The 26,932-nt window shown below is 47.8% G+C and overlaps 1 protein-coding gene across 1 annotated transcript in view; it reads left to right on the forward strand.

The window, feature by feature from the left end:
* MAP4K1 (mitogen-activated protein kinase kinase kinase kinase 1) overlaps positions 1–26,932 on the forward strand; it is an 869,227-nt gene that overhangs the window by 320,427 nt on the left and 521,868 nt on the right. The window contains exon 4 of the mRNA XM_069644317.1: positions 24,491–24,555. Within this exon, the coding sequence (XP_069500418.1) occupies positions 24,491–24,555 (65 nt within the window). The remainder of the gene's footprint in view (positions 1–24,490; positions 24,556–26,932) is intronic.

The following is a 26,932-nucleotide window of genomic DNA, read 5'->3' on the forward strand; positions in this document are numbered from 1 at the left end:
TTACACAGGGCACCACTCTCCTCAGCCTCTACTGAAGGCTGTTAGCTTTTTCATTTTGCTTCACACAGTGGGCCACTCTCCTCGGCCTCTACTGAAGGCTGTTAGATTCTTAATTTTGCCTTACACAGGGCGCCACTCTCCTCAGCCTCTACAGAACGCTGTTAGCTTTCTCATTTTGCTTTACACAGGGCACCACCCTCCTCAGCCTCTACTGAAGGCTGTTAGCTTTTTCATTTTGCTTCACACAGTGGGCCACTCTCCTCAGCCTCTACTGAAGGCTGTTAGCTTACTCATTTTGCTTTACACAGTGGGCCACTCTCGTCAGCCTCTACTGAAGGGTGTTAGCTTTCTCATTTTGCTTTACACAGGGCACCACTCTCCTCAGCCTCTACTGAAGGCTGTTAGCTTTCTCATTTTGCTTTACACAGGGCTTCACTCTCTTCAGCCTCTACTGAGGCCGTTAGCTTTCTCATTTTGCTTTACACAGGACACAACTCTCCTCAGCCTCTACTGAAGGGTGTTAGCTTTTTCATTTTGCTTCACACAGTGGGCCACTCTCCTCAGCCTCTATTGAGGCTGTTAGCTTTTTCATTTTGCCTTACACAGGGCACCATTCCCCTGAGCCTCTACAGAACGCTGATAGCTTTCTCATTTTGCTTTACACAGGGCGCCACTCTCCTCAGCCTCTACTGAAGGCTGTAACTTTCTCATTTTGCTTTGCACAGGGCACCTCTCTCCTCAGCCTCTACTGAAGGCTGTTAGCTATCCATTTTGCTTTGCAGAGGGTGCCACTCTACTAAGCCTCTACTGAAGGCTGTTAGCTTTCTCATTTTGCTTTACACAGGGCGCCACTCTCCTCAGCCTCTACTGAAGGCTGTAACTTTCTCATTTTGCTTTGCACAGGGCACCTCTCTCCTCAGCCTCTACTGAAGGCTGTTAGCTATCCATTTTGCTTTGCACAGGGAGCCACTCTACTAAGCCTCTACTGAAGGCTGTTAGCTTTCTCATTTTGCTTTACACTAGGCGCCACTCCCCTCGGCCTCTACTGACGGCTGTTAGGACTCTCATTTTGCTTTACCCAGTGCGCCACTCTCCTCATCCTCTACTGAAGGCTGTTAGCTTTCTCATTTTGCTTTACACAGTGGCCCACTCTCCTCAGCCTCTACTGAAGGCTGTTAGCTTTCTCATTTTGCTTTACACAGGGCACCACTCTCCTCAGCCTCTACTGAAGGCTGTTAGCGTTCTCATTTTGCTTTACACAGGGCACCACTTTCCTCAGCCTTTGCTGAAGGCTGTTAGCTTTCTCATTTTGCTTTACACAGTGGGCCACTCTCCTCAGCCTCTACTGAAGGCAGTTAGCTTTTTTCATTTTGCTTTACATAGGGCGCCACTCTCCTCAGCCTCTACTGAACGCTGTTAGCTTTCTCATTTTGCTTTACACAGGGCGCCACTCCGCACAGCCTCTACTGATGGCTGTTAGCTTTCTCATTTTGCTTTACACATTGGGCCACTCTCATCAGCCTCTACTGAAGGCTGTTAGCTTTCTCATTTTGCTTTACACAGGGCACCTCTCTCCTCAGCCTCTACTGAAGGATGTTAGCTTTCTCATTTTGCTTTACCAGCCTTCACTCTCTTCAGCCTTTACTGAAGGCTGTTAGCTTTCTCATTTTGCTTTACCCAGGGTGTCACTCTCCTCAGCCTCTACTGAAGGCTGTTAGCCTTTTCATTTTGCTTTACACAGAGAGCCACCCTCCTCAGCCTCTACTGAAGGCTGTTAGCTTTCTCATTTTGCTTCACACAGTGGGCCACTCTCTGCAACCTCTACTAAAGGCTGTTAGCTTTCTCATTGTGCCTTACACAGGGCACCACTCTCCTCAGCCTCTACTGAAGGCTATTAGCGTTCTCATTTTGCTTTACACAGGGCATCACTCTCCTCAGAATTTACTGAAGGCTGTTAGCTTTCTCATTTTGCTTTCCCAGGGCTTCACTCTCTTCAGCCTCTACTGAAGGCTATTAGCGTTCTCATTTTGCTTTACACAGGGCATCACTCTCCTCAGAATTTACTGAAGGCTGTTAGCTTTCTCATTTTGCTTTACACAGTGGGCCACTCTCCTCAGCCTCTACTGAAGGCTGTTAGCACTCTCATTTTGCTTTACACAGTGCGCCACTCTCCTCAGCCTCTACCGAAGGCTGTTAGCTTTCTCATTTTGCTTTACACAGTGGGCCACTCTCGTCAGCCTCTACTGAAGGCTGTTAGCTTTCTCATTTTGCTTTCCCAGGGCTTCACTCTCTTCAGCCTCTACTGAAGGCTATTAGCTTTCTCATTTTGCTTTACACAGGGCACCACTCTCCTCAGCCTCTACTGAAGGCTGTTAGCTTTTTCATTTTGCTTCACACAGTGGGCCACTCTCCTCGGCCTCTACTGAAGGCTGTTAGATTCTTCATTTTGCCTTACACAGGGCGCCACTCTCCTCAGCCTCTACAGAACGCTGTTAGCTTTCTCATTTTGCTTTACACAGGGCACCACTCTCCTCAGCCTCTACTGAAGGCTGTTAGCTTTTTCATTTTGCTTCACACAGTGGGCCACTCTCCTCAGCCTCTACTGAAGGCTGTTAGCTTACTCATTTTGCTTTACACAGTGGGCCACTCTCGTCAGCCTCTACTGAAGGGTGTTAGCTTTCTCATTTTGCTTTACACAGGGCACCACTCTCCTCAGCCTCTACTGAAGGCTGTTAGCTTTCTCATTTTGCTTTACACAGGGCTTCACTCTCTTCAGCCTCTACTGAGGCCGTTAGCTTTCTCATTTTGCTTTACACAGGACACCACTCTCCTCAGCCTCTACTGAAGGGTGTTAGCTATTTCATTTTGCTTCACACAGTGGGCCACTCTCCTCAGCCTCTATTGAGGCTGTTAGCTTTTTCATTTTGCCTTACACAGGGCACCATTCCCCTGAGCCTCTACAGAACGCTGATAGCTTTCTCATTTTGCTTTACACAGGGCGCCACTCTCCTCAGCCTCTACTGAAGGCTGTAACTTTCTCATTTTGCTTTGCACAGGGCACCTCTCTCCTCAGCCTCTACTGAAGGCTGTTAGCTATACATTTTGCTTTGCAGAGGGTGCCACTCTACTAAGCCTCTACTGAAGGCTGTTAGCTTTCTCATTTTGCTTTACACAGGGCGCCACTCTCCTCAGCCTCTACTGAAGGCTTTAACTTTCTCATTTTGCTTTGCACAGGGCACCTCTCTCCTCAGCCTCTGCTGAAGGCTGTTAGCTATCCATTTTGCTTTGCACAGGGAGCCACTCTACTAAGCCTCTACTGAAGGCTGTTAGCTTTCTCATTTTGCTTTACACTAGGCGCCACTCCCCTCAGCCTCTACTGACGGCAGTTAGGACTCTCATTTTGCTTTACCCAGTGCGCCACTCTCCTCATCCTCTACTGAAGGCTGTTAGCTTTCTCATTTTGCTTTACACAGTGGCCCACTCTCCTCAGCCTCTACTGAAGGCTGTTAGCTTTCTCATTTTGCTTTACACAGGGCGCCACTCTCCTCAGCCTCTACTGATGGCTGTTAGCGCTCTCATTTTGCTTTACACAGTGCACCACTCTCCTTAGCCTCTACTGAAGGCTGTTAGCTTTCTCGTTTTGCTTTACACAGTGGGCCACTCTCCTCAGCCTCTACTTAATGCTAATAGCTTTCTCATTTTGCTTTACACAGGGCACCACTCTCCTCAGACTCTATTGAATGCTGTTAGCTTTCTCATTTTGCTTCACACAGGGCTTCACTCTCTTCAGCCTCTACTGAAGGCTGTTAGCTTTCTCATTTTGCTTTACACAGGGCACCACTCTCCTCAGCCTCTATTGAAGTCTGTTAGCTTTCCATTTTGCTTTGCACAGGGCACCACTCTACTAAGCCTCTACTTAAGGCTGTTAGCTTTCTCATTTTGCATTGCACAGTGGGCCACTCTCCTCAGCCTCTACTGAAGGCTGTTAGCTTTCTCATTTTGCTTTAAACAGTGGGCCACACTCCTCAGCCTCTACTGGAGGCTGTTATCTTTCTCATTTTGCCTTACACAGGGTGCCACTCTCCTCAGCCTCTACTGAAGGCTGTTAGTTTTCCATTTTGCTTTACACAGGGTGCCACTCTCCTCAGTCTCTACTGAAGGCTGTTAGCTTTCTCATTTTGCTTTGCACAGAGCGCCACTCTCCTCAGCCTCTACTGAATAGTGTTAGCTTTCTCATTTTGGCTTGCACAGGGCACCACTCTCCTCAGTCTCTACTGAACGCTGTTAGCTTTCTCATTTTGCTTTACACAGGGTGCCACTCTCCTCAGCCTCTACTGAAGGCTATTAGCTTTCTCATTTTGCTTTACAGAGGGCACCACTCCCCTCAACCTCTACTGACGGCTGTTAGCACTCTAATTTTTCTTTACACAGTGTGCCACTCTCCTCAGCCTCTACTGAAGGCTGTTAGCTTTCTCATTTTGCTTTACACAGTGGGCCACTCTCCTCAGCCTCTACTGAAGGCTGTTAGCTTTCTCATTTTGTTTTACACAGGGCACCACTCTCCTCAGCCTCTACTGAAGGATGTTAGCGTTCTCATTTTGCTTTACACAGGGCGCCACTCTCCTCAGCCTCTACTGAACGCTGTCAGCTTTCTCATTTTGCTTTACACAGGGCGCCACTCCCCTCAGCCTCTACTGACGGCTGTTAGCTTTCTCATTTTGCTTTCCCAGGGCTTCACTCTCTTCAGCCTCTACTGAAGGCTATTAGCGTTCTCATTTTGATTTACACAGGGCATCACTCTCCTCAGAATTTACTGAAGGCTGTTAGCTTTCTCATTTTGCTTTACACAGTGGGCCACTCTCCTCAGCCTCTACTGAAGGCTGTTAGCACTCTCATTTTGCTTTACACAGTGCGCCACTCTCCTCAGCCTCTACCGAAGGCTGTTAGCTTTCTCATTTTGCTTTACACAGTGGGCCACTCTCGTCAGCCTCTACTGAAGGCTGTTTGCACTCTCATTTTGCTTTACACAGGACGCCACTCCCCTCAGCCTCTACTGACGGCTGTTAGCTTTCTCATTTTGCTTTCCCAGGGCTTCACTCTCTTCAGCCTCTACTGAAGGCTATTAGCTTTCTCATTTTGCTTTACACAGGGCACCACTCTCCTCAGCCTCTACTGAAGGCTGTTAGCTTTTTCATTTTGCTTCACACAGTGGGCCACTCTCCTCGGCCTCTACTGAAGGCTGTTAGATTCTTCATTTTGCCTTACACAGGGCGCCACTCTCCTCAGCCTCTACAGAACGCTGTTAGCTTTCTCATTTTGCTTTACACAGGGCACCACCCTCCTCAGCCTCTACTGAAGGCTGTTAGCTTTTTCATTTTGCTTCACACAGTGGGCCACTCTCCTCAGCCTCTACTGAAGGCTGTTAGCTTACTCATTTTGCTTTACACAGGGCGCCACTCTCCTCAGCCTCTACTGAAGGATGTTAGCGTTCTCATTTTGCTTTACACAGGGCGCCACTCTCCTCAGCCTCTACTGAACGCTGTCAGCTTTCCCATTTTGCTTTACACAGGGCGCCACTCCCCTCAGCCTCTACTGACGGCTGTTAGCTTTCTCATTTTGCTTTCCCAGGGCTTCACTCTCTTCAGCCTCTACTGAAGGCTATTAGCGTTCTCATTTTGCTTTACACAGGGCATCACTCTCCTCAGAATTTACTGAAGGCTGTTAGCTTTCTCATTTTGCTTTACACAGTGGGCCACTCTCCTCAGCCTCTACTGAAGGCTGTTAGCACTCTCATTTTGCTTTACACAGTGCGCCACTCTCCTCAGCCTCTACCGAAGGCTGTTAGCTTTCTCATTTTGCTTTACACAGTGGGCCACTCTCGTCAGCCTCTACTGAAGGCTGTTAGCACTCTCATTTTGCTTTACACAGGGCGCCACTCCCCTCAGCCTCTACTGACGGCTGTTAGCTTTCTCATTTTGCTTTCCCAGGGCTTCACTCTCTTCAGCCTCTACTGAAGGCTATTAGCTTTCTCATTTTGCTTTACACAGGGCACCACTCTCCTCAGCCTCTACTGAAGGCTGTTAGCTTTTTCATTTTGCTTCACACAGTGGGCCACTCTCCTCGGCCTCTACTGAAGGCTGTTAGATTCTTCATTTTGCCTTACACAGGGCGCCACTCTCCTCAGCCTCTACAGAACGCTGTTAGCTTTCTCATTTTGCTTTACACAGGGCACCACCCTCCTCAGCCTCTACTGAAGGCTGTTAGCTTTTTCATTTTGCTTCACACAGTGGGCCACTCTCCTCCGCCTCTACTGAAGGCTGTTAGCTTACTCATTTTGCTTTACACAGTGGGCCACTCTCGTCAGCCTCTACTGAAGGGTGTTAGCTTTCTCATTTTGCTTTACACAGGGCACCACTCTCCTCAGCCTCTACTGAAGGCTGTTAGCTTTCTCATTTTGCTTTACACAGGGCTTCACTCTCTTCAGCCTCTACTGAGGCCGTTAGCTTTCTCATTTTGCTTTACACAGGACACAACTCTCCTCAGCCTCTACTGAAGGGTGTTAGCTTTTTCATTTTGCTTCACACAGTGGGCCACTCTCCTCAGCCTCTATTGAGGCTGTTAGCTTTTTCATTTTGCCTTACACAGGGCACCATTCCCCTGAGCCTCTACAGAACGCTGATAGCTTTCTCATTTTGCTTTACACAGGGCGCCACTCTCCTCAGCCTCTACTGAAGGCTGTAACTTTCTCATTTTGCTTTGCACAGGGCACCTCTCTCCTCAGCCTCTACTGAAGGCTGTTAGCTATACATTTTGCTTTGCAGAGGGTGCCACTCTACTAAGCCTCTACTGAAGGCTGTTAGCTTTCTCATTTTGCTTTACACAGGGCGCCACTCTCCTCAGCCTCTACTGAAGGCTTTAACTTTCTCATTTTGCTTTGCACAGGGCACCTCTCTCCTCAGCCTCTGCTGAAGGCTGTTAGCTATCCATTTTGCTTTGCACAGGGAGCCACTCTACTAAGCCTCTACTGAAGGCTGTTAGCTTTCTCATTTTGCTTTACACTAGGCGCCACTCCCCTCAGCCTCTACTGACGGCAGTTAGGACTCTCATTTTGCTTTACCCAGTGCGCCACTCTCCTCATCCTCTACTGAAGGCTGTTAGCTTTCTCATTTTGCTTTACACAGTGGCCCACTCTCCTCAGCCTCTACTGAAGGCTGTTAGCTTTCTCATTTTGCTTTACACAGGGCGCCACTCTCCTCAGCCTCTACTGATGGCTGTTAGCGCTCTCATTTTGCTTTACACAGTGCACCACTCTCCTTAGCCTCTACTGAAGGCTGTTAGCTTTCTCGTTTTGCTTTACACAGTGGGCCACTCTCCTCAGCCTCTACTTAATGCTAATAGCTTTCTCATTTTGCTTTACACAGGGCACCACTCTCCTCAGACTCTATTGAATGCTGTTAGCTTTCTCATTTTGCTTCACACAGGGCTTCACTCTCTTCAGCCTCTACTGAAGGCTGTTAGCTTTCTCATTTTGCTTTACACAGGGCACCACTCTCCTCAGCCTCTATTGAAGTCTGTTAGCTTTCCATTTTGCTTTGCACAGGGCACCACTCTACTAAGCCTCTACTTAAGGCTGTTAGCTTTCTCATTTTGCATTGCACAGTGGGCCACTCTCCTCAGCCTCTACTGAAGGCTGTTAGCTTTCTCATTTTGCTTTAAACAGTGGGCCACACTCCTCAGCCTCTACTGGAGGCTGTTATCTTTCTCATTTTGCCTTACACAGGGTGCCACTCTCCTCAGCCTCTACTGAAGGCTGTTAGTTTTCCATTTTGCTTTACACAGGGTGCCACTCTCCTCAGTCTCTACTGAAGGCTGTTAGCTTTCTCATTTTGCTTTGCACAGAGCGCCACTCTCCTCAGCCTCTACTGAATAGTGTTAGCTTTCTCATTTTGGCTTGCACAGGGCACCACTCTCCTCAGTCTCTACTGAACGCTGTTAGCTTTCTCATTTTGCTTTACACAGGGTGCCACTCTCCTCAGCCTCTACTGAAGGCTATTAGCTTTCTCATTTTGCTTTACAGAGGGCACCACTCCCCTCAACCTCTACTGACGGCTGTTAGCACTCTAATTTTTCTTTACACAGTGTGCCACTCTCCTCAGCCTCTACTGAAGGCTGTTAGCTTTCTCATTTTGCTTTACACAGTGGGCCACTCTCCTCAGCCTCTACTGAAGGCTGTTAGCTTTCTCATTTTGTTTTACACAGGGCACCACTCTCCTCAGCCTCTACTGAAGGATGTTAGCGTTCTCATTTTGCTTTACACAGGGCGCCACTCTCCTCAGCCTCTACTGAACGCTGTCAGCTTTCTCATTTTGCTTTACACAGGGCGCCACTCCCCTCAGCCTCTACTGACGGCTGTTAGCTTTCTCATTTTGCTTTCCCAGGGCTTCACTCTCTTCAGCCTCTACTGAAGGCTATTAGCGTTCTCATTTTGATTTACACAGGGCATCACTCTCCTCAGAATTTACTGAAGGCTGTTAGCTTTCTCATTTTGCTTTACACAGTGGGCCACTCTCCTCAGCCTCTACTGAAGGCTGTTAGCACTCTCATTTTGCTTTACACAGTGCGCCACTCTCCTCAGCCTCTACCGAAGGCTGTTAGCTTTCTCATTTTGCTTTACACAGTGGGCCACTCTCGTCAGCCTCTACTGAAGGCTGTTTGCACTCTCATTTTGCTTTACACAGGACGCCACTCCCCTCAGCCTCTACTGACGGCTGTTAGCTTTCTCATTTTGCTTTCCCAGGGCTTCACTCTCTTCAGCCTCTACTGAAGGCTATTAGCTTTCTCATTTTGCTTTACACAGGGCACCACTCTCCTCAGCCTCTACTGAAGGCTGTTAGCTTTTTCATTTTGCTTCACACAGTGGGCCACTCTCCTCGGCCTCTACTGAAGGCTGTTAGATTCTTCATTTTGCCTTACACAGGGCGCCACTCTCCTCAGCCTCTACAGAACGCTGTTAGCTTTCTCATTTTGCTTTACACAGGGCACCACCCTCCTCAGCCTCTACTGAAGGCTGTTAGCTTTTTCATTTTGCTTCACACAGTGGGCCACTCTCCTCAGCCTCTACTGAAGGCTGTTAGCTTACTCATTTTGCTTTACACAGGGCGCCACTCTCCTCAGCCTCTACTGAAGGATGTTAGCGTTCTCATTTTGCTTTACACAGGGCGCCACTCTCCTCAGCCTCTACTGAACGCTGTCAGCTTTCCCATTTTGCTTTACACAGGGCGCCACTCCCCTCAGCCTCTACTGACGGCTGTTAGCTTTCTCATTTTGCTTTCCCAGGGCTTCACTCTCTTCAGCCTCTACTGAAGGCTATTAGCGTTCTCATTTTGCTTTACACAGGGCATCACTCTCCTCAGAATTTACTGAAGGCTGTTAGCTTTCTCATTTTGCTTTACACAGTGGGCCACTCTCCTCAGCCTCTACTGAAGGCTGTTAGCACTCTCATTTTGCTTTACACAGTGCGCCACTCTCCTCAGCCTCTACCGAAGGCTGTTAGCTTTCTCATTTTGCTTTACACAGTGGGCCACTCTCGTCAGCCTCTACTGAAGGCTGTTAGCACTCTCATTTTGCTTTACACAGGGCGCCACTCCCCTCAGCCTCTACTGACGGCTGTTAGCTTTCTCATTTTGCTTTCCCAGGGCTTCACTCTCTTCAGCCTCTACTGAAGGCTATTAGCTTTCTCATTTTGCTTTACACAGGGCACCACTCTCCTCAGCCTCTACTGAAGGCTGTTAGCTTTTTCATTTTGCTTCACACAGTGGGCCACTCTCCTCGGCCTCTACTGAAGGCTGTTAGATTCTTCATTTTGCCTTACACAGGGCGCCACTCTCCTCAGCCTCTACAGAACGCTGTTAGCTTTCTCATTTTGCTTTACACAGGGCACCACCCTCCTCAGCCTCTACTGAAGGCTGTTAGCTTTTTCATTTTGCTTCACACAGTGGGCCACTCTCCTCAGCCTCTACTGAAGGCTGTTAGCTTACTCATTTTGCTTTACACAGTGGGCCACTCTCGTCAGCCTCTACTGAAGGGTGTTAGCTTTCTCATTTTGCTTTACACAGGGCACCACTCTCCTCAGCCTCTACTGAAGGCTGTTAGCTTTCTCATTTTGCTTTACACAGGGCTTCACTCTCTTCAGCCTCTACTGAGGCCGTTAGCTTTCTCATTTTGCTTTACACAGGACACAACTCTCCTCAGCCTCTACTGAAGGGTGTTAGCTTTTTCATTTTGCTTCACACAGTGGGCCACTCTCCTCAGCCTCTATTGAGGCTGTTAGCTTTTTCATTTTGCCTTACACAGGGCACCATTCCCCTGAGCCTCTACAGAACGCTGATAGCTTTCTCATTTTGCTTTACACAGGGCGCCACTCTCCTCAGCCTCTACTGAAGGCTGTAACTTTCTCATTTTGCTTTGCACAGGGCACCTCTCTCCTCAGCCTCTACTGAAGGCTGTTAGCTATCCATTTTGCTTTGCAGAGGGTGCCACTCTACTAAGCCTCTACTGAAGGCTGTTAGCTTTCTCATTTTGCTTTACACAGGGCGCCACTCTCCTCAGCCTCTACTGAAGGCTGTAACTTTCTCATTTTGCTTTGCACAGGGCACCTCTCTCCTCAGCCTCTACTGAAGGCTGTTAGCTATCCATTTTGCTTTGCACAGGGAGCCACTCTACTAAGCCTCTACTGAAGGCTGTTAGCTTTCTCATTTTGCTTTACACTAGGCGCCACTCCCCTCAGCCTCTACTGACGGCTGTTAGGACTCTCATTTTGCTTTACCCAGTGCGCCACTCTCCTCATCCTCTACTGAAGGCTGTTAGCTTTCTCATTTTGCTTTACACAGTGGCCCACTCTCCTCAGCCTCTACTGAAGGCTGTTAGCTTTCTCATTTTGCTTTACACAGGGCACCACTCTCCTCAGCCTCTACTGAAGGCTGTTAGCGTTCTCATTTTGCTTTACACAGGGCACCACTTTCCTCAGCCTTTGCTGAAGGCTGTTAGCTTTCTCATTTTGCTTTCCACAGTGGGCCACTCTCCTCAGCCTCTACTGAAGGCAGTTAGCTTTTTTCATTTTGCTTTACATAGGGCGCCACTCTCCTCAGCCTCTACTGAACGCTGTTAGCTTTCTCATTTTGCTTTACACAGGGCGCCACTCCGCACAGCCTCTACTGATGGCTGTTAGCTTTCTCATTTTGCTTTACACATTGGGCCACTCTCATCAGCCTCTACTGAAGGCTGTTAGCTTTCTCATTTTGCTTTACACAGGGCACCTCTCTCCTCAGCCTCTACTGAAGGATGTTAGCTTTCTCATTTTGCTTTACCAGCCTTCACTCTCTTCAGCCTTTACTGAAGGCTGTTAGCTTTCTCATTTTGCTTTACCCAGGGTGTCACTCTCCTCAGCCTCTACTGAAGGCTGTTAGCCTTTTCATTTTGCTTTACACAGAGAGCCACCCTCCTCAGCCTCTACTGAAGGCTGTTAGCTTTCTCATTTTGCTTCACACAGTGGGCCACTCTCTGCAACCTCTACTAAAGGCTGTTAGCTTTCTCATTGTGCCTTACACAGGGCACCACTCTCCTCAGCCTCTACTGAAGGCTATTAGCGTTCTCATTTTGCTTTACACAGGGCATCACTCTCCTCAGAATTTACTGAAGGCTGTTAGCTTTCTCATTTTGCTTTCCCAGGGCTTCACTCTCTTCAGCCTCTACTGAAGGCTATTAGCGTTCTCATTTTGCTTTACACAGGGCATCACTCTCCTCAGAATTTACTGAAGGCTGTTAGCTTTCTCATTTTGCTTTACACAGTGGGCCACTCTCCTCAGCCTCTACTGAAGGCTGTTAGCACTCTCATTTTGCTTTACACAGTGCGCCACTCTCCTCAGCCTCTACCGAAGGCTGTTAGCTTTCTCATTTTGCTTTACACAGTGGGCCACTCTCGTCAGCCTCTACTGAAGGCTGTTAGCTTTCTCATTTTGCTTTCCCAGGGCTTCACTCTCTTCAGCCTCTACTGAAGGCTATTAGCTTTCTCATTTTGCTTTACACAGGGCACCACTCTCCTCAGCCTCTACTGAAGGCTGTTAGCTTTTTCATTTTGCTTCACACAGTGGGCCACTCTCCTCGGCCTCTACTGAAGGCTGTTAGATTCTTCATTTTGCCTTACACAGGGCGCCACTCTCCTCAGCCTCTACAGAACGCTGTTAGCTTTCTCATTTTGCTTTACACAGGGCACCACTCTCCTCAGCCTCTACTGAAGGCTGTTAGCTTTTTCATTTTGCTTCACACAGTGGGCCACTCTCCTCAGCCTCTACTGAAGGCTGTTAGCTTACTCATTTTGCTTTACACAGTGGGCCACTCTCGTCAGCCTCTACTGAAGGGTGTTAGCTTTCTCATTTTGCTTTACACAGGGCACCACTCTCCTCAGCCTCTACTGAAGGCTGTTAGCTTTCTCATTTTGCCTTACACAGGGCTTCACTCTCTTCAGCCTCTACTGAGGCCGTTAGCTTTCTCATTTTGCTTTACACAGGACACCACTCTCCTCAGCCTCTACTGAAGGGTGTTAGCTTTTTCATTTTGCTTCACACAGTGGGCCACTCTCCTCAGCCTCTATTGAGGCTGTTAGCTTTTTCATTTTGCCTTACACAGGGCACCATTCCCCTGAGCCTCTACAGAACGCTGATAGCTTTCTCATTTTGCTTTACACAGGGCGCCACTCTCCTCAGCCTCTACTGAAGGCTGTAACTTTCTCATTTTGCTTTGCACAGGGCACCTCTCTCCTCAGCCTCTACTGAAGGCTGTTAGCTATACATTTTGCTTTGCAGAGGGTGCCACTCTACTAAGCCTCTACTGAAGGCTGTTAGCTTTCTCATTTTGCTTTACACAGGGCGCCACTCTCCTCAGCCTCTACTGAAGGCTTTAACTTTCTCATTTTGCTTTGCACAGGGCACCTCTCTCCTCAGCCTCTGCTGAAGGCTGTTAGCTATCCATTTTGCTTTGCACAGGGAGCCACTCTACTAAGCCTCTACTGAAGGCTGTTAGCTTTCTCATTTTGCTTTACACTAGGCGCCACTCCCCTCAGCCTCTACTGACGGCAGTTAGGACTCTCATTTTGCTTTACCCAGTGCGCCACTCTCCTCATCCTCTACTGAAGGCTGTTAGCTTTCTCATTTTGCTTTACACAGTGGCCCACTCTCCTCAGCCTCTACTGAAGGCTGTTAGCTTTCTCATTTTGCTTTACACAGGGCACCACTCTCCTCAGCCTCTACTGAAGGCTGTTAGCGTTCTCATTTTGCTTTACACAGGGCACCACTTTCCTCAGCCTTTGCTGAAGGCTGTTAGCTTTCTCATTTTGCTTTACACAGTGGGCCACTCTCCTCAGCCTCTACTGAAGGCAGTTAGCTTTTTTCATTTTGCTTTACATAGGGCGCCACTCTCCTCAGCCTCTACTGAACGCTGTTAGCTTTCTCATTTTGCTTTACACAGGGCGCCACTCCGCACAGCCTCTACTGATGGCTGTTAGCTTTCTCATTTTGCTTTACACATTGGGCCACTCTCCTCAGCCTCTACTGAAGGATGTTAGCTTTCTCATTTTGCTTTACCAGGGCTTCACTCTCTTCAGCCTTTACTGAAGGCTGTTAGCTTTCTCATTTTGCTTTACCCAGGGTGCCACTCTCCTCAGCCTCTGCTGAAGGCTGTTAGCCTTTTCATTTTGCTTTACACAGAGAGCCACCCTCCTCAGCCTCTACTGAAGGCTGTTAGCTTTCTCATTTTGCTTCACACAGTGGGCCACTCTCTGCAACCTCTACTAAAGGCTGTTAGCTTTCTCATTGTGCCTTACACAGGGCACCACTCTTCTCAGCCTCTACTGAACGCTGTTAACCTTCTCATTTTGCTTTAAACAGTGGCCCACTCTCCTCACCCTCTACTGAAGGCCATTAGCTTTCTCTTTTTTCCTTACACAGTGGGCCACTCTCCTCAGCCTCTACTGAAAGCTGTTAGCTTTCCTGTTTTGCTCTGCACAGCAGGCCACTCTCCTCAGCCTCTACTGAAGGCTGTTAGCTTTCTCATTTTGCCTTACACAGATCGTCACTCTCCTCAGCCTCTACTGAAGACTGTTAGATATCTAATGTTCCCTTAAACAGTGGGCCACTCTCCTCAGCCTCTACTGAATGCCCTTAGCGCTCTCATTTTGCCTTACACAGATCATCACTCTCCACATCCGCTAATGAAGGCCTTAGCTTTCTATTTTTGCCTTACACAGAGCACCACTCTCCCCAGCCTCTACAGAAAACGGTTCCCTTACTCGTTTTCCTTTTCATTGTGCACCACTATCCTCTTTCTCTAATGAAGGCCGTTAGCTTTCTCTTTTTGCCTTACACAGAGCGCCACTCTCCTCAGCCTCTACTGAAGGTTGTTAGCTTTCTCATGTTCCTTTAACCACTGGGCCACTCTCCTCACCCTCTTCTGAAGGCCGTTAGCTTTCTCTTTTTGCCTTACACAGAGCGCCAGTCTCCTCACACTCTACTGAAGGTCGTTAGCTTTCTCTTTTTGCCTTACACAGTAGGCCACTCTGCTCAGCCTCTACTGAAGGCTGTTAGCTTTCTCATTTTGCTTTACCCAGGGTGCCACTCTCCTCAGCCTCTGCTGAAGGCTGTTAGCCTTTTCATTTTGCTTTACACAGAGAGCCACCCTCCTCAGCCTCTACTGAAGGCTGTTAGCTTTCTCATTTTGCTTCACACAGTGGGCCACTCTCTGCAACCTCTACTAAAGGCTGTTAGCTTTCTCATTGTGCCTTACACAGGGCACCACTCTTCTCAGCCTCTACTGAACGCTGTTAACCTTCTCATTTTGCTTTAAACAGTGGCCCACTCTCCTCACCCTCTACTGAAGGCCATTAGCTTTCTCTTTTTTCCTTACACAGTGGGCCACTCTCCTCAGCCTCTACTGAAAGCTGTTAGCTTTCCTGTTTTGCTCTGCACAGCAGGCCACTCTCCTCAGCCTCTACTGAAGGCTGTTAGCTTTCTCATTTTGCCTTACACAGATCGTCACTCTCCTCAGCCTCTACTGAAGACTGTTAGATATCTAATGTTCCCTTAAACAGTGGGCCACTCTCCTCAGCCTCTACTGAATGCCCTTAGCGCTCTCATTTTGCCTTACACAGATCATCACTCTCCACATCCGCTAATGAAGGCCTTAGCTTTCTATTTTTGCCTTACACAGAGCACCACTCTCCCCAGCCTCTACAGAAAACGGTTCCCTTACTCGTTTTCCTTTTCATTGTGCACCACTATCCTCTTTCTCTAATGAAGGCCGTTAGCTTTCTCTTTTTGCCTTACACAGAGCGCCACTCTCCTCAGCCTCTACTGAAGGTTGTTAGCTTTCTCATGTTCCTTTAACCACTGGGCCACTCTCCTCACCCTCTTCTGAAGGCCGTTAGCTTTCTCTTTTTGCCTTACACAGAGCGCCAGTCTCCTCACACTCTACTGAAGGTCGTTAGCTTTCTCTTTTTGCCTTACACAGTAGGCCACTCTGCTCAGCCTCTACTGAAGGCTGTTAGCTTTCTCATTTTGCTTTGCACAGCAGGCCATTCTCCTCAGCCTCTACTGAAGGCTGTTAGCTTTCTCATTTTGCCTTACACGGATCGTCACTCTCCTCAGCCTCTACTGAAGGCCCGTAGCGCTCTCATTTTGCCTTACACAGATCATCACTCTCCTCTACTGAAGGCTGTTAGCTTTCTCATTTTGCTTTACACAGGGCACCACTCTCCTCAGCCTCTACTGAAGGCTGTTAGCGTTCACTTGCATTCCACACCCATCTTAAACTTCACTACTCTCCTTCTCACTCCTCCTCTCTTTCACTAGACCTTTCCTTCTGCAGCGGCTCCCTCTGCTGTCCATCAAGTTGCACCATTCTGCTAGTTTCTTACCTTCCCACCGGCTTGAAGTGACCCGCCACTCGGATGCCCACCTCTTCCTGAAATTCAATCATGATGGTTGTTTCCTACTTTTTTTTAACACTAGAAGGGTTTCGGACTGGGCCTTTTGTTCGGATCTGTTGGAGTTCGGTCTTTTATTCATTTTATCTTAATATGTTTATGTAGCGCTAACACGCCGTTATGGCAGCTTCAATGTGCTGCAAGAAAACCAGGATGCTAAATGAGGTCCTGTGTGTGTTGACCTATTAATCTTCAGAGAAAATATGACCAGTGTGGCCAGTGACAAGGACACAAAGTGTGCCCTGGCGGATTTTGTGATGAATTCTTAGAGCTTCATATTTAGATTAATTTCACAATCACCGAATTTGCCAAAATAATCAGGAACACTTGTGGCATATTTGTGAGCCTGTGCAGCACCACAGCTGCAGAGAGTGACTGCCTAACCTTTGATCTCCCCATACTGTCTGCAGAATAACTCTGCTCCGCCCAGCCTGCCTTTTTTCCTGGTTACCCTCCCCTTGCATCTTTCACAGGGAACTGTACTCCACTTCTTCCGCCACCTGGCCCTGGGCTTTCTTTGTTGCCTTTCCGCCAACAACCGCAGGGTTTCATTACAACCCATGTGAGGTGGTTGGAACAACTTCAGAAGTGGCATATTTTGTTTCTCGTTTCGCTAGTGCTTCCCCCTTGCAGTGTCACCGTTCTTCTCTTTAACATCCCATTTCTTATCTGGTAACACCAGATAAACTGCGTGCCCCCCTGTAAACTCTCCTGGGATCGAGGTACTCAGTGGCAAATGGGCTGTGCACACTGCCTTCCTGTATATACCTTTCTGAAAGCGTTATGTTAAATGTTAAAGGGGTAGTCCAGCAAAAAATTTTATTTAAAAAATAGATAGGCAACATTAAAAAAAAAAATACTAGCACTTTTTTTTTTAAACTTCCTATGTAAAATTTTGAGCTATTCAAGCTCAAAATTCGCAAAAGCAAGCACATGGGCACATCCATTTTGTGAAATGGATGCCCGCCTGTGCTGGCTTTTGCTTTTGCTTTTGCGGCACTAATGAAGGAAAAGCCAGCCAGCTGTAGTAAACAAAAGCTACCGCTGGGTGGCTTTTCCTTCATTGGTGCTGTACGCAGAGGACGGGGACCGGAGACCAGAGCAGGAAAGCTGCAGCTGAATCTCGGTAAGTGCTATTTATTTTTTAAAAAAATAAGCACTAGCTGCGTTTTTTTTTCTAAGTTTTACCGGGATGGAGGAGACCGGAAAACTTAGAAATAAAACCGCAGCTTTAAAAACGTTGTATTTATGTTTGCGGTCGCTTTCGAAGCTACCGCACACATAAATACAACGTTATTGTGTTTGAAAACGCTGCGGTTTTTCTTTCCAAGTTTCTCAGGCTCCTCCGGCTCGGAGGAGCCTGAGAAACTCAGAAAGAAAAACCGCTTCGTTTTCAAACACAACCGCGTTGTGTTTCTGCCTGCTGTGGCTATCACTTTGGGTCTCCGGTGCTCCCCCAGGGGAGCACCGGAGACCCAAAGTGAAAGCCAAGGCAGGCAGAAACACAACGCGGTTGTGTTTACATGCCGCGCTGTTTCTGCCTACAGCTGATTTCCCATTTGGGGCTCTCGGGCTCCCCACGGGGGGCCCGAGAGCCCCAAATGGGAAATGCTAAATGCTGCAATGTTTCTTCCTAAATCTGATTTCCCATTTGAGGCTCTCGGGCTCCCCACGGGGGGCCAGAGAGCCCCAAATGGGAAAGGCTAAATGCTGCAGTGTTTCTGCCTAAATCTGATTTTCCATTTGGGGCTCTCGGGCTCGGGGAGCCCGAGAGCCCCAAATGGGAAAGCAGATTTAGGCAGAAACACAACCGCGTTGTGTTTCTGCCTGCCCTGGCTTTCACTTTTGGTCTCCGGTGCTCCCCTGGGGAAGCACCGGAGACCCAAAGTGATAGCCACAGCAGGCAGTAACACAACACGGTTGTGTTTGAAAACGCTGCGGTTTTTCTTTCTGAGTTTCTCAGGCTCCTCCGAGCCGGAGGAGCCTGAGAAACTTGGAAAGAAAAATCGCAGCGTTTTCAAACACAATAACGTTGTATTTATGTGTGCGGTAGCTTCAAAAGCGACTGCAAACATAAATACAACGTTTTTAAAGCTGCGGTTTCTCCAGCCCGGAAAACTTAGGAAAAAAAACGCAGCTAGTGCTTATTTAAAATAAAAAAATAAATAGCACTTACCGAGATTCAGCTGCAGCTTTCCTGCTCTGGTCTCCGGTCCCCGTCCTCCGCGTACAGCACCAATGAAGGAAAAGCCACCCAGCGGTAGCTTTTGTTTACTACAGCTGGGTGGCTTTTCCTTCATTAGTGCCGCAAAAGCAAAAGCCAGCACAGGCGGGCATCCATTTCACAAAATGGATGCGCCTATGTGCTTGCTTTTGTGAATTTTGAGCTTGAATAGCTCAAAATTTTACATAGGAAGTTTAAAAAAAAAAAGTGCTAGTATTTTTTTTTAATGTTGCCTATCTATTTTTTAAATAAAATGTTTTGCTGGACTTCCCCTTTAAATGTTAAAGGTATTTGTACCGCGCACCGTCACCAACGGAATTGGTCCCCAGGCGCTCTGGCGGATCTGTAAACGATAAGGGGGGGCTGGGTTAGTAGGGTGAAGAGGGAGTAGGATAGTGAGAGGAGTGGTGTTCTGTTGGCAGCTTGAACTCTGTATACACCGGATGCTGATCTTTGGTGCGGGTATTGGATCGGTGTCAGTCCGCGTGTGCTGTTGCTCCGGCTTATGTGTTGTGAAGTGCGTGCGGCTTGTGGTGCGAGAGATGGTTGTGTGAGTTTTTGAGTGAGATAAGTATGCAGAGTTTGAGGTTATATTGGTTAGTGGGTTACCTGAACTTTAGCATGCTAACATTCACAGTATTGTCTAAGTGTGGCACTTGTTGGCCTTCACAATCCTATCTAGATGCGGCGCAGGCCACTCCACCAATGCAGGAAGGAAAGAACCAGAAGACAGGTGTTCCTTGCCTGCGCCCCAAAGTCCACCAACTCGAGACTCGCCCCTTTGCATCTAGGTTTCAGGATGGCACTCAAGACCCTCCTCTTCAGAGAAAGGCCCCTCCCTAACATCTAGATCCACCCACACGGCCCATCTAACCTCTGAATAGGTGATCTGCTCCCTCTGTTTCCCCCTTTGAGCAAAATGGAGCATCCGCTCACATCCGTTGTTAGCTGCTCCTCCCTTGTATCTCTGCTTCCCTCCCGGTGTGTCCCCCCCCCCTGACTTGTAAAGTGTTCTGCTGATTCCCATAGCTTGACCCGTGCTCAATTAATACCCTAATCATAATAATGATAACAGAATCTGGGATTTGCAAATCGCGTATCTTTTAAAGCATAACAAGTGCGTGAGCTAATTATGACCAGTGGAATTTGGCAAAAATATTAAGCATTCAGTCACAACCGAAACTCTCTTTTATAGCTGGAATTTAGACGAATACTTACTGAAAGACAATTTTACACCCTTAATTATAGCACATATTCAAGGCTGTCTCTAGGGGAGCATAGCAAGAGTGGGGTTGGGGGGGTTGGAGGGGCCCGAATAATGTCTTGCTACTTTCCCCACCAAATGCACCCTGGAAAAAGTGTTATTGCTAAATTGACACACAATAGTTCACGGACCTCATATGAGGACGTTACCTCTGCCTGCAACATTTGCACCAGAGTGGGACATGGAGCTGTGTGTAGCTCCTCTGCATCAGGCGTTTAGGGGCAGCCAATCTAGCCCTTTTTTACTGTGGTACAATTTTTTGTTCTGGGCATCTGTGATAAACCCAAGGTTTATCTCCATCTTCACCAGGAAGAAGTCCTGGCCTCCCCTTCAGCCTGCCCACTCCTGTGCTCAGCTGACTCCCACTTCCACTAGACAGACAGGGAAGCAGGAAGAGCATCCTAGTTTCCTGTCATGCGTAGTGGGTCGGAATCTGACAGAAATAAATGTTTTAGTTGCAAGGTGGCACGCGCACTGCAACTAAACTGTTACTTTCTTCCGTCTTTGGCTCTGTTATGTTAAGAGAATTTAAAGAGTGCACTATCACCAAATGGTATCTTGGCACTAGAATATCACAGGGCATACCCTTAGCCCAGGCTAAAAGAGAAGGGTCTTCAAGGAGCGTCTGAATTCTAAATGATAAGTAATATTTCTCAGTAAGGGTGATAGAATATTCTGCCGCGACAGAGAAGTCCCACCCCACCCTAGTGCACCGGAAAGTTGGAACCAAAAGCAAACCAGCCGTCCGAGAGCAAAGCTCCTGGCTTGGAAGGTAGCAAACAAATTTGTCCAGAAGATATTCAGCCCCTGGCCATGGAGGGAACGGTGAACCAGGTATAGCACCTTAAAGTTAACTCCTTGGACCGCTGGCAGCCAATGTAGAAACTGCAAGATCGGGGTAGTATGAGTTCCATAAGGGGAACCAGTAGCAACTCTGGCTGCCAGATTTTGAAGTTGCTGCAATCGCTGAACCAGGTACAGCACATTGCAGTAGTCCAGGCGTCTAAGAACCAGGGCTGCTACCACCGGAGGTCCTAGATGAAAAAGTATGAGGGGGAGCACTTTCTGCAAGATCCACAAATGGCAGTGTCCCGCCTTCCAGACTGCTGAAACCTGGTCATAGAGAGGGTGGAGGAGAGCATTACCCCAAGCTTTTTCACAACATTGACTGGAGTGGGAAGACAGCCCAATGTGGATGGCCAGAAAGAAAATACCCAAAGTGATGGCACAGGAGGGGCACCCACCACCGAGACTTCCGTCTTGTCTCCATTAAGCTTTAGCCAGTTGTGGTTCATCCATTCCCCCATGGCCCCTAGGCAATGGGCACCACGATGACACTCCAGTCTGATCAAGGTCTAAACAGATCAGGATCTGGGGGTCATCGGCATAAGAGTAACACCTGAGGCCGAAGGAGTGGATGAGACACACAAGAGGCTGAATATAGATGTTAAAAAGCATAGGAGACAAGGCGGACACCTGGGGAACACCACAAGTAAGAGAGCAAAAAGGTGAGGAGAAAGGAGGGAGTGAAAGAACTTGGCCCCTCCCAGCCAGGAACGAGGTGCACCATGCCAATACCGGGCTGGCGATCCCAGCATCAGCCAGGCGGCCCAGAAGGGTGGGGTGGTCAACAGTGTCAAATGCAGCTGATAGATCCAACAAAATCAGGGTACCAACCCCAACACCATCTTCCAGCCTGGCCATGTTGTCCAGTACCGATATCAAAATACTCTCTGTGCACCGGCCAAAAGGGTCAATTAATCCTGACGTTTCCAGAAAAGATGAAAGAATTGGAGAGACCAAAGCCTATAGCAGCCAGGGGTGAACTGGCCTATAGGGAACTCATGAGATTTCCCAGTAGGCCTCTGCACCCTGGGCCTCTTTTGTGCGGTATTCCAAAATGTTCCCATAGGAAAATGTGTAGTTTGGAGCCACTTTGAAAATTATTTCCAGGGACTCTTTTGTTTGCAGGTCCACCCCTGATAGCAGCCTCATAAAAAAGGGAGCAGGGAAATAGGGCAGTAATTAGATGGATGTGAAGGGCCAAGAGCAGGTTTTTTAAATACCAAAATAACAGTAGATTGCTTCAGCTCTCTAGGAATATGGCCCGACTGACAGGACACATCGACAGCCTGATCAATCTCGGACATTAGCCCTGAAGATATGTCCTTTAAAACAGCAGAAGCACAGGGCCAGATGGAACTGCTGATTTAAGATGACGAATTGCCATACTAATTGTTTACAATGGGCCTCATTACGACCCTGGCGGTAAGGGGTTTACGCCAGCGTTAGCTGCGCCGACCCCTTACCGCCAATTACGAGGTCCCTTAGCGCCATGGAGGTTTTAACACCCGCTTTTAGCGGGTGTTAAAATCCATGGCGCTAAGGGACCATGGAGTTAATTACGCCACCGTAATTTACGGTGGCGTAATTAACGCCTTCCCCACTCCCATTATGCCCTATGGGGCAGAAATGGGAATGGGGAAGGGTAAATGGGGATTGGGGACTTACCGCCCCGCCAAGGTCGGAATGGGGCGGTAAGTCCGCCAACCACCATGGCGTAAACGTAGTTTACGCCATGGTGGTAAAGTCACGGCCCAGGCGGTAACTTACCGCCTGGGTCGTAATGAGGCCCAATGAAAATTGGGTAAACAATGACCACTTAGCCGAATGCACAGCAGGATCCGTAAACAGCACCAGATTAACTGGTGTTACAGCTGGTGTAGCCAATGAAATGTTGGACCGAAAGGTCTCAATTTTCCTAACAAAGTAGCGACCTCACCACTGAAAACAGTTCCCTAGGCTTACTAATAGAATTATTAATTCTCTGCTGTAAGAAGGCACTTTGTGCTGCCATAATAGCAGCATAGCAGCTAGAGGAACATAGTCTACAGCACACTCTCCCTTCGGCCCCATAAAAACGGTGCCATCTGCACTCGGTCTGCCTGAGTCCCAAACAAGTTGCTTTAGGTTTGTCAGAAAACCATGGCTCAGAAGATTATTTCCACAGTTGGACCTGTTTGAGGGGAGCCACTACATCTGCTGCCTTTTTCAGTGCATGAGTCAAAAAGAAGTCAGATCATTTCTTTCTGGAGTCGGATGCACTCCGACTCCAGAAAGAAATGAACTGACTTCTTTCTGAAGTCAGAGGGAATGTGCTCAGGACTCAGGGGCAGAGCACACACCACCACCGCTATAAGCCGCTGCAGTGGCCCAGAGCGAGGCAGGACACAGACACTTGTTTAGAGTGTGCTCCTGCTCGGCACCCTCATTGGCCTGGCAGTGGGAGAACTTTCCTATTTAGCACCCTCATACTGACAACTAAGGTGCCAAAATTGGCAAGGTGTCTCGCTGGCAGGACACTGACATGTGTCATTGTGCCCAAATGTCCCGGTCTGGCTCACAAAAGAGCCACTGTGGGTGGGCAAACTGCCCCGCCCCGCATCTCCCCACTCGGTACGCTACTGGCTGTCACACTGAAGGCCCCAAGCTTACCTTACTGAGAAACTCAGCATCTCCGGGAACCTACGATCCACTAGAAGCAGGGACATGTGCCGACTTGAACTCCACCTGTGCAGGAAGGAAAGAACCAGAAGACAGGCTTTCTCTGTCTATGCCCCAAGACTCTGGAACCTCCTCCCTGTCAACATCAGACTCGCCCATTCACTTCTACAGTTCAGGAAGAAGCTCAAGACCCTTCTCTTCAAGGAATGGTTCCTCCCTAACTACTATGTCCACACACCCTCCACTCATCACCTACCCGAGACTGGGTGATCTGCTCCCCACTTTTTCCTCCCCTGGTTGCCTGTAGACCCCTTGCTGCCAGATTGCCTGCCCTCACCCTCCCTTGTTGTTAGCTCCCCTGCTCCATTGTTTCTCTGCTTCCCTCAAATGTGTTCTTTCCCCAATGATTGTAAAGCGATCTGTTGCACTCCAAAGTTAAATCTGCGCTCAATAAATACCATAATAATAATAATAATAATAATGATGATTGGTACATCTACCTCTTCAGTCAACACCAAGTCCCTTTATCTTTTTAGATGCTCTAACCTTCAATGATGCCTAACAATCAGAATTCCATCAGCTTCTGTACTTGGGCTTGTCACAAAGGTTGACTGTCATGGTACCTGGAATGTTGGTTTTAATGTCCGTGGAAGTATTATCCCTTAGACTTGTCTCACAGTCATTGCTGAAGAGTGATTCCCTCACGCAACCTGTACATTTCTGGATCCTGGTGCAGAGGGTTTGCTGACACGCCAAAGTATGAAAGCTGAAACAAAAACATCACAGATTCTTGATGGAATACTGATAGTTATGCATAACTAAATGTCTGATTACCTAAAAAGATAAGGGCACTTGCTTTCCACTGAATGTACCAATCACTTGAGATGTGCTATAACATAACTGCCATGGCCCTGAGGAAGCTCATTTTAAGTAAAACACGTGTCGCCCATGAAATATATCATGGTCATCACATACATTGAAATATTAAAGGAATTTTAGTCACATGTGGAAGTACAAACACAACATTTCTTGTGTTAATGCATTTTGCATTTTTTAAATAATAAGCAATACATTCTGACTGAATGTTGTTCATTTTGTTTAAACGTAATCAAAACTAGATCATAAGAAGCGAAAATAACCATAAATAGTATCCTTATAGGTAAAGCACAGGACATCACAAAATAATTTTCCAAACAACTGCTTGTATATGCTTTGATTGTAGGCCTTTATATTGCTTTAGAATCACTTTCTTTTTAGCCTCTAAGATGTGATAATGCCTATATTGTATGTTGATTGCTTCTCTTTTATAAACTGTCACTGTTCCCTGTCTACAGTAAGTTGGTATGGTGCTTGGTTGACCCTTAATATAAAACCATAAATAAATGCATTCCCTCTTTCCATCCTTGCTGCGGCCTCTCTTTGGCTGTTATCACCGCCTCTTATGTCTCTCACTTCTACATCACAGGTATAACAAGCTGTGGATCTGCATGGAGTACTGTGGAGGGGGGTCTCTGCAAGATATCTACCATGGTAAGATATTGAAATGTTGGCCGGAAGTATTCTTTGGGCATGAGACGTTGATGTTTCCGCAGGGGTCCAGGAACTGTTTTCAATGATGGCGGCAGCGTGAGGACTATCGGTTGAGCCGTCTGCCCCCAAGTCGGAACGGTTATGCTTGTACGCTAGCTATCAGTGATCCGATATCAATGTTAACAGGTTGGTTGTTCAAAGTTTACATCACCCTGTAGGTATGTCAGTACGTCGACTTTGCCTCATCACGACTTTGGCGGTAAGCCTTAAATCCGGCGGTCGCGCTATTACCGCCGGATTTAAGGGTCCGCCAAATCAGGACTTCGGCGGATTTCGCCCCAGCTCTTGGCTGGGGGGAAATCCGCTGAAAATTCGCGCTATTACCGCCGGCTGGAAATCCGCCGGCGGTAAGAGCGCAAATTTTCCCCATTGAGCCCAATGGGGAATGGGGCATTCCTGAATGTGCTCAATGGGGAATTACATTACCGCCGAACTCGTGATCCGGCGCTATTAGCGCCGGGGAGTTCGGCGGTAGGGCTAATACCACCGGCGGTAATAGCCCAGGCGTTACCGCCAAAATCGTGATCACGCCCTAGTGTCTGGCATGTGTGTGTGACATCCACTGGTGAAAGCAGTGAAAGATGCATAGATGTTGTAGATTCTTGATTTCTGTCTGGATTTCATCGGAAGCGGACTATAAAATGAACCCAGATCTCAGAGCCTACAATTCCTTCTCTAGAATCTGACGCATGCATTTCGATGATGTTAGTGTTCCCAATAATTAGACCATGGACTGAATCCTTCCAGTCTTTGATGTGCTGCTCCTATTTCTCCTTTATGAGCTATAAACTATGAGTTATTGGTTTCTATTTAGAAGGGTGCTTCATGTTGGGATATGGTGGAACCAGAGCTCATGTGAAAGCATTCTTTAAATGTTCACGTAACACAGGAGTGAAATTGAACTCATACCATGTTTTCAAGAGACCAATTAATAAATTGCATATGTAAATTGGCAAATGCCCTTATTTAATTTACCACCTTTAGGGTTTGAGGCGTGATCTCTTGGAACACAGCCTGGTTCTTTTAATAAAATCCTTGTATATGTCTTCTGGTTTCATAACACAGCACACAAATCCCACAGAGGTGTGTGACAATATCATTTTGTGTCTAAGGAATTCAAGAAAACATTCGAAATGAGTGTGTGAATGTTTACTTTAGCAGGCTGGCGAGCGTAATAAAACACATCGTGCCTCATTACGAGTAAGGAGCTGCCTCCATACCGGGTTCCAGTACCGGGTTCTGTGAATGAGGAATTACCCGGGTCATTCCGACCTTGGAGGACCTGGTAATTCCTCATGCATAAAACCAATCCCCATTCCCATTTGAGCCCCCATGGGGCTCAATGGGAATGGGGATGGAGCTAATAACGGGCCCGTTATACCAGACGTCTGTTCCATGTCCCGCTAGGGGACCTCGTAATCAGGCATTCCATAATGAATGATGCCGGTCCTGTACCGGCACCCTTCATTACGGGAGTGCAAGCCTCGTAATGAGGCCCATTGACACTTAGAACAGAAAATGATGCACCTTAGAATGTACGTTCCTCAAATTAAACGCTTATTACATATCCAAATCATGATGCCAGTTGCCCGAATCTGTGTATGTCAAGTTCGGCTTTCTTGGGCTCCTGCATAGAGAAGAAAGAGGCAGAAAAGACATGGGTCATTGGTGCTGCCTCCAAACCCGTGTCCGGGTCCGTGGTGTCGGAATGGGGACTTACCGGGACATTCTGACCCTTGCGGCCCCGGTAAGTCCCCATTCCCAAAACCATTCCCCATTCCCATTCGAGCCCCCATAGGGCTCAATGGGAATGGGGAAGGAGCTAATAACGGGCCCGCAATTTGCGGGCCCGTTATTAGCTCACTGGTCCCTTAACGGGTCCCACTAAGGGCAGCTGGTAAAACAAGCCGGCCCTAGTGGGACCCGCTAAGGGACCTCGGAATGCGGCGGTAGGTGGTTAACGGCACCGGCATCCTCACCGGTGCTGTTAAATCCCTACCGCTGTACTCGTAATGACCCCCATGGGCAGTTATTGCATTCACACTGTTGTCAACAAGTACTGCCCCTAAGGAACCGAATAGGAAGCAAGATTGCCTTTACTCAACTGGGGACATACCATAGCGATGATGACCAGGACTATGCTCATTATACACCAGCAGGTCTGACAATATAATTTTACCAATCGAATTGCCGTTTATTGATGTACTAGCATTACCATTTCCACACGGCTGGAGTTTGGAGCCGTGATCAAATTAATGAATTGCACCTAAGAAAACTACTCAGGAATCTCGTGCAGAGGGAATGTGATTAGTAGTTC

The sequence above is a fragment of the Ambystoma mexicanum genome, chromosome 2p (assembly GCF_040938575.1).
Source record: "Ambystoma mexicanum isolate Mex_15411 chromosome 2p, UKY_AmexF1_1, whole genome shotgun sequence".
In the NCBI taxonomy this organism is placed as follows: domain Eukaryota; kingdom Metazoa; phylum Chordata; class Amphibia; order Caudata; family Ambystomatidae; genus Ambystoma; species Ambystoma mexicanum.